The sequence below is a fragment of the Cetorhinus maximus genome, chromosome 13 (assembly GCF_964194155.1).
Source record: "Cetorhinus maximus chromosome 13, sCetMax3.hap1.1, whole genome shotgun sequence".
Lineage (NCBI taxonomy): Eukaryota > Metazoa > Chordata > Chondrichthyes > Lamniformes > Cetorhinidae > Cetorhinus > Cetorhinus maximus.
In genome coordinates, this window is record NC_135891.1 from 52850073 (window position 1) to 52858530 (window position 8458).

At 36.5% G+C, this 8458-nt stretch overlaps 1 protein-coding gene across 1 annotated transcript in view; it reads left to right on the forward strand.

Moving 5' to 3' along the window:
- The window catches only part of mims2 (mitochondrial inner membrane scaffold 2), a 47106-nt gene extending 38998 nt beyond the window's left edge, over positions 1 to 8108 (forward strand). Inside the window, exon 3 of the mRNA XM_078555376.1 lies at positions 3423 to 8108. Within this exon, the coding sequence (XP_078411502.1) occupies positions 3423 to 3639 (217 nt within the window). The 3' untranslated portion in view covers positions 3640 to 8108. The remainder of the gene's footprint in view (positions 1 to 3422) is intronic.
- The last annotated feature ends 350 nt before the right edge of the window (positions 8109 to 8458 follow it).

Below are 8458 nucleotides of genomic sequence, written 5' to 3' on the forward strand. Positions count from 1 at the left end.
ATTGTTGCATTTAGTAGGAAATCTCATTTTAATTATATGAAGGGAGGATTTATATTCTGCATGGTGATAATTTTTTGCTTGTCGTCAGTTTCTAAACACTTAATGAGATTTTAATTGGGCATCCTTATCAGTCTTTGGCTCTAAATAAAGTGACAAAAGCAATTTGGGGTACTTTTTTTTTCCTATTTGTACATAAAAAGAGTCTGCTTGGGGCAAGTTCTTTTGCCCCTCTATTCTACACATTGTCCCTGTGTTTTGTGGGCAATCTGCTCCCAAGCCGTTAGCAACTGGTTTCCAAGCAATGACCCTAAGTGCATGCACAACAACGACTGAGATGAGTTTCTCGACTTTGTGATAAATCTTCCCTCTGGTGGTTGGCTCATGTGAAATAGGTTAGGGCTAGGTCTATTATACAGTGACCCATGGCACATAAAAAGGCTCTGTATAAATATGATTTTTCTTTCTCAGTTCACCATCAACCTTAAGTTCTGGTGACTTGGTTTTACAAACCAAAAGGGAAAGCACCCTGAGCAGCTTCAAAAGAAACCATCACAAAGGGGGTTTCTGCTTAGTCACCCAGCACTTTTATCTTTAGCCACATTTTCTGCTGATTTATCAAAATCATATTCATAATTTGATAGTGAGACACCCAGGACCAATTTGTTCCATTTACAACTACATTCCTAGCCGGAACCATTAATTCTACATGTTGCTGGTTGAATTTGAATACTGAGCTGCATTGAGCCCAGTAGCGAGTCATATTTCTCCGTATCACTTGAAAATCTCACTGCTTCCTTTTGAAGGAAGGTTTGTCAGGGATGAATTTCCCCTCACTCAGCACTACCCCCATTAAGTTATTTTGAGCCTGACTGTGGACTTTCCAATCTGTTCATCAGCTGTGCCAAAGGACAAGTATACAAGCAGCTCCCAGCAATTCTGGTCTGAATCAGCTGCCAAGAGTTGCACTAACCAGGAACCATTTCTGAAATTGAGAAGCTGGGTAAAGGGCCAAGCCTGATGGACAGGTCACCAACAAGATTGAAAGCAGTAATAAGACTCCGATATCCTTTGTCACACCACTGGAACAGTGGAGTCATTTTAACTGTCTACAAATTAGTCCGTCACCATTTTTTTTTAAACCAGACAGTTTTGTACTCTCAAGAAAAGAAAATCAGGAGTGTAAAATGAGCTGTTAATTTGCCAAATAATTACTCCGTGACAGTACATTGAGCATTATTAATCATGGCTGTACCCTTATTACATTGCATTTTTGCATGGTAGTGTGTAGCCAAATCATAGAGCGCAGGAGGCCATTCAACTTAGTGCCTCTGCACCAGCTCTTTGAAAGAGCTATCCAATTAAGGGTATAACAAATGATCACAGTACGAAATGTACAGTATTTCACAAGTTATACTAATTGTCCCTGGTTGTGCAGAATATTGTAGAATAAGTGTTCTGCTTAATTTGGGTCGTGGTATCATTCTCGTGTGTCTCTTTCCCTGGCCAGTGTTCATCTCTCCTTTTCTTGTATCTTTTCAACTGAATACATTTTACTTTCATTCCTTTACTCTCTCGTTGGGCAAATATACAAAAACTTATCTGGTTACTAATTATCCTTTTTTATCGAAAACAAAAATCCAAAACAGTTTTGGAATCTCACTCAGACTGGGTAGGAACTGGTAAAAACTGCACTGGATATATAATGTTCTGCTAAAGTTGGACATGAGCAACATAACAGGGTAGATTAGAATGAATTTTTTGTTATACGTTTGACCTGGAATTGCTCAATGCTGTCACTGGGTGGCTGAAACAAGAAAATGTTCGATTACCTCTCATTTTGCAAACCAAACCGAGCAAAAAATAAGTTGTGAAAATAATATAGGCATACACTCTAATCCTGAATCACTATTATCAAAGTGGCAAGATATTCAGCAGGGAACCCACTGCAGATAAAAACTGAAATGAGTGGCCTCACCATATACTCCAGTGACTCGAGACTAAGGATAGACTATCCTAGACTAGTCAGAGACCCTTAACAATATTTGCCAAGATCAACCCTGTTTAAACCTTATAAAACTAAACTTTTTCTTGGCTTCTTGAATTCAGAGTATGTATTGATACCTATTAATATCTAGTCATGTATGTCAAATTAAACACTAAATCTTTAACAATTTTTTTAGTTTTCTTGTATTTAATAGACCCTGATGCTTTTGTGGCTGGAAAATAAGGTAGTTTGCCTTTATGAAGCATCCATTATAATGAATGGTTGTTTGGATTAAAAATTAATACTTTTAGACCAGAAGCTATTTAATTCTATTTCTGCTTCGTTTGAAAGGACCCAAGTTCCCTTCCGATGATTGAAGAATTTTTGCACTGAGCCAAATCATAACCACTTGCTGCATGAAAAAGTTTTTCCTATTACCATTGCTTCTTTTGCCAATTCCTTAAACCTGTCCCCTCTGGTTCTCAATCCTTCCACCAATGGGAAGAGTTTATACCCACCTACTCTGTGCATGATTATGATTACCTCTACCAAATCTCCTCTCCATCTCTTCAAGGAGAACCGTCCAACTTCTCTAATCTATGTAACTGAAGCCCTTAGTTCCTACAAACCTTTCCTCCTCTTCAGTAGTGAATAAGGAAGAGTTTGTGATGAGACTTTGCATTTGATGAATCGGTGGTTATTAGGACCAATAGCAAGACATTGCATTATTAATCCTTAAGATAAGTCCCATACTTTATTCATACCTATTTTCTGCTGTTCAACTGGCCATTGTTCAGTCTTCTGTCCTTCCACCATTACCTACTCTATTCAATTTCTCCTATTTCCTTCCTCGCACTTTTTATTCCTGATCTGTTTGGCTCAGGTTTCATTACAGTTGCCTCTTGGCATCTGTTTTGCTCAGGTTTCACATTCTTTGCTCACCTCCTTGTCAACTACCTTTTCTCCTTTGCTTATTGTTTGGTCTTTAAGAACATTAACCAAGGAAAGAAAAGCATAAAAGTAATCAAATCTAAAAAGAGGACATCTAGGATCAAATAGCAGTGCCAAAGACAAAAAGGTGATTATTATCAGGACTGAAACAAGGGTCAGGTTTCCCATCCACTTACTGTGAAGGGACAGTCTCGTGCTACCTTGTAGACTGCAAAATTTTGCATTAATGCTCCCAATGCAAAGTCAGTAAGTTAGTTGGCTCTGAAAGCATTTGAAATTAAATACTATAGTTAGGATAGAGTGGTTTGTTATGCATAGGTTTTATGCAGTGTTTATTATCCTATATTGCTCAGTGACCCAAATCTTCCATGCATTAAGATAAAGTGGATTAAAAATCAATCACTTTAGGATTATTAATTATTTGATGAATCTATATTTTTCACTAAATTCTATTGTATTTTTGACTCAAACGTTTTTTGTTTTTCAGTGGTGTGGATGTGGCAGCAATCCTTTACAAGGTTGGATTTAATGAAGCCGTCGTGCAGTCCAGAATGGCAGCTGGTACCAGTACTTTCGTACTGGCATATGCTGTTCACAAGGTCTTCGCCCCAGTACGAATGAGCATTACTTTAGTTTCTGTGCCATTAATAGTGAGGTACTTTCGCAAGATTGGGCTTTTTAAGGCTTCTCCTTCTAAACCATAAGGAACTATTTGAGAATTGCCTTCAAGATCACAATCACAAGGACATAGACATGAAGCTTTTCCCCCTTAAATGAATGCAGTACCTGAAACTTATTAGGTAGTGGTCACCTCTAAGCCTCAACTCTGCTAGCTGTTTTAAGTTGGTTGTCATTACATACTGACAGTGTCAATCTCAGCACTGTGCAAAAGACCTTTTTGCACAAGGGCAACTACTGCCTAGAGTTCAGTAGCTGCTGGAGAAGTTCAATCCCAATGTTGGGTTCCATTTACTTCTGGTGCAAATCTGCTGTTTGAAGTGACTATGACTGTCCAAACAGAGGTTGCTGGTTGCAGGGCAATATAATTTGGAAATGTAGTTGAGAAAAAGTATTTGCACAAGAGGCAACTGTAATGATTAGTCAAATAGCAAAATAAATTGACAATCTAATACTTGAATAAATGCAGCTGAATTGTTGACTTTTAGCCCAAGGAGGAAAAGTAACAGAGCTCATTGATAAGCATTGATATTAAGGGGAAAAAAAAGTCCCATTATAACTTACAAACATAAGCCAGATACTTGAGTAAACTATATTGTTCAATGCGAGAGTGTCATGGTTTCTTATATAATGGGGTATTCTATCCTAATTTAAGCTTACCATAGCCAGAGTCAGCTCAGTTTCCCAAAAAGAGTTAAGAGCAAGTTACAAAATCAGTCATGTTAAATCTGCTGAGGCTTTTTGTGCACTTTTTTCTAAAAAAAAATTCCCATGCTGATATGCAGCTTAAAATTGAGTTGCACTTCCCTCAGAAGGTCAATATTACTGTATGACAACTAATAGTACAGGAATCTCCCATCTAAAATAATGAATGAACAGAATCCAGGATTGACTGTTCTAATTTTCCACTCAGTTAACCCATTTAAAACTTGTGGTACAATGTTTTTTTTCTTAAGGTAGCTGTTGTGAAGTGCCCTATGCTACACTGCCTCTTGTGTAATTGTAATACAGCTATCTTCCATCTTCAGGAAAATTGGAGGAAAGCAACATTAAAAGGCAAATCTAAGTTAAACTTATTTCAAAAATAAGTTAGTGCATCTCATTATCAAGGGCAAATGCCAGGGGGAAGTAACTAAGTGACCAAGCTGTTTATCACTAAATACAGCAATTCTCTGATATCTCCATTCACTTAGTAAGTTCTGTCCAAACCATCTATGAAATTTGAGTAAATGGATTTCAAGCGGTCACAAGAGACCACTTCCTCTCCAGGTGTCACTTTGCACTACTTCATATCCATCTGTAGTACACTTTCATAGACAAATGTAATGCAAGATGGGTAGGTTAGCCCACTTGAATTATATTTATGGTAGCAACAACAAAACTCATTTGATACTAGGTTATTCATATTGTATCTGTAGTTCACTAATTTTAATGCAAAAGATTAAAATCAATAAAATTAAAGTACTGCATACCAACTAAAACATGTTGGCAGTCCTTTGAACTGATTGTTTTGCACACTCTGCTGTCTGTCAATTATTTTTTCCAATTTGGTGTTTTGAATAAGGTGACCTCATCTATTTACTTTAATTAAATTACAAGTGAAACAAATCAATAAGCAATAATTTTACATTTTATTCTCCAAGAAGAATGAGCAGGGACCAATGGAAACTTAAGATACATTCTGCCTTACATGTATGATTAGTACAAGTATGTGGAAATATTTTCCATAAATCATGTGATTTGCAGATTTCATATTTGAGATGTCATTGTTGTGACACCACAGTTTGATGCCTTTTTCAAAAACTATTTAATTGACTCGTGTGTGCAGGGCCTCAATGGACTTCTGTTTGTAAGGACTATCATTCTTTCATTTAGAAGTCAAATTAGTGGTAAAATGTGTTGTCACCTAAAGATTTCCTAAGTCCAAGACACTTAAACTGCTTGATCAATATGCTGGTAGTGACAAAATTCTAGTTTCATAATATTTTAAAATAAATTTGGTCAGGACATGTTAATACTTTTTCTTAAAAGAAAGCCAGCTAATGTAACCATAATAGCCTACATAGTTGTGCTACACCCATTTCCCACTAATCAAGCAGTTGGTTTATAAAAGGGAGATTTTAGAGCAGGCTGTTGCAGAAATTAGCTCCCTGACCCTAAATATACTTCTGTACCATTTCCTGTTCAGGGTATTTTTGCCTCATGTTTTGCTTTCACATTACCCTTGTTCCTCCTGTTTGTTTTAAATTCTTATTGTATACTTTAAACCTTGGCCTCCAGAACCTAGCAAGCCTAGGGTGGAAAGCTGTAGTCAATTATTGTGTACCTGCTGCAAACTAGAAACCAGATAAATGAAGCCTCATCTAATGTCACTTATTAATTTTAAGCACTGAATGTTACAATGCCAACAAATTCCAGGATGGTTGTAGGTAAATGGAAACCACCTAATTTCTACCAAGTTTAAATATGAAGCCTAGAAAGTAATGAATAGAGTCAAAGCTCATGGGTATATGTTAACATTTGAGAGATTTGTTTGGGACCCCTCATTCTCTATTGTGTAAATCTTCAGAAGTATCCTAATGCTTCATAAATCAAGGATAAAATGAAAGTATCAAAATCCAAATCCTGTACATTAAGGATAATTAACACAGGACCAAAGTTTATTTCCCCCCCCCCACCCCCCCACCAACACACAATTTTCCTTTGATATGCACACTCTTAGCTAGCTTTCAAGATGTGTTTTTGAGGTTGTCCTGTTTGCCATCAGACTGCAGCTACAATAATTCACCCATTTGATTTCCATTCTCAGTTGTATCTCATCCCTTCAGGTACTGTACTAGGGCTGCAACATGAGATATACAGCTCTTGGTTCAGCAATAATGCATCCAGGGCCCCTCCTGAATCCCTTTTAAGTCAAGCAAAGGGCTAAACTTTAAAATACCTAGGTGATAACCAATGAAAAAAAAGGGATTGGGGTGGGGGAGGGGGGGTTGGTGATAAGAACATAATGCTTGTCAAAAAAATGCACTGGACAAGTGGACAAAGAAACTCTAGCTGCAGCTCTGAAAATGGAAAATAACCTGATCAGTGATCAAAGACCAGACTGGAATTTTACTCAACATTCATTGTACAAGTTGAAATAGCTCTGCTGAAGCAAGTAGCGTCAGATTATCTTTAAATTAGCCATTGGCGAGTCATGTTTTTAAATCATACATGTTGGTGCTAATGCATCATTCTCATGGGTACTACCAACCCAATGGCAGAAGTGAAATATACTTATAACTATTGATGCACTAGTGAACAGAAATTCAGTGAATAAAATAGCTAATGAAAAACCCAAATTGGCAATTCCTTGTACTACTGCTAAATGTGAATTTAAACATTCTTGCATTGGTAATAATAGACTAGCAATTAATACTCCATACATTCTTTCAGGTTTTAGCAGAGTTATTTGTGAAGGGAGCTTGCAGTGGAAATTGCTCTCTGCTTACATATTAGAATGATGCTTTAGTGGAGCAAAAAAAGTAGCAATTTTAGAATATACTCAAGGTCCAAAGTGAAGAAAAAAATAATGCTAGGGTACAACAGCAAATAAGGCAGTAACTCAAAAGATTGCATGTTAACCTTCATTCTTGGAAAATGATTCCAAATTTTGCTAGTTAGCTACTTTATGATTTCATCCCCCACCCCCAACTTACCTAATGCTCAAGTTGATCTTAAGACTGGGAAAATCTACTGCAAATACAGGAAACTTGTCACATACACCACTCCATGGGATGAGAGCTGGCTTCCCCCAATGCTCAGCATTGTTTTACCATCACCATTAACTAGAAGCATAAATAACTCTAACCAGCAATTAAACTAAACAAGATTGCAGAATAAAGCATTTGGAACACAAGGGATGGGCAGTTTAAACCTATCACACTAATATTCATAGGCCTAAAGCCATACGTCGACAATACAACCTCCACTGTGAATTCACAGCTTGTAGAACCAATATTTTACTTAATGAAATGTTCAATATTTTTAACTATGCATTTTAAAATGTTCATTTTGTTTTAATGGGACCCTTTAGAATTGAGCTATAGCTAACCTGTGAATAGTTTCAGTATGCTAAATGCTTAAAAGCAATGGTCACAAACCAAATGTCATTTTAACCAGATGAGTTTTATAACCATCTAATGTTTTAGTTAAAGTAGTAAACTGGTTACTTTGTTCAATTTTCACTAGTGAATTAGCCTCCTCAAATTTACTGCTTTGTTTAGATTGTGTTTACAACCAAATAGATGAAGGTTAAAAAAAGTTGTGTTGTTACTTGACTTGAAAGATTTATATTTTCAAAAGATGACTTGGAAATCTACAAATGAATCATGCCTGTACAGTTAGTTTATATTGAGAATCAACAATTGTAGAAATTTGGAAGTGAAAAGGTGGGTTTTATGTATAAATAAAACAATTTCTCCTTATTCAAATAAAACAATTGATTAAAAAGTGATGCTGCTTCCTTAACTGTTTCTTTCCCCTCACTGCAAGTGGCAAGTTTCACCCATTCTCCTACAGATTGTGAATCACAAAGTATATTAGCCTTGAGGCTGGTATATATCATGTGGATCCCCAGCCTTGTCCATTACATGAGACTTTGGATCTTACAAACAATCAATTCATAGGAGTTCACCTTGTACAGTTTATAGTTTGTTTACTTTTAATCATTAGTGTACATCCTACACAGAACACTGGAGTAGCTGACAATGTTGGGCTGGATCAGGCTAAAAAAACCAAATCTGAAACAAAACTTTATATTTATTAACATTTCTCATCTGGGCAAGTACATGCCTCTATTTTTAA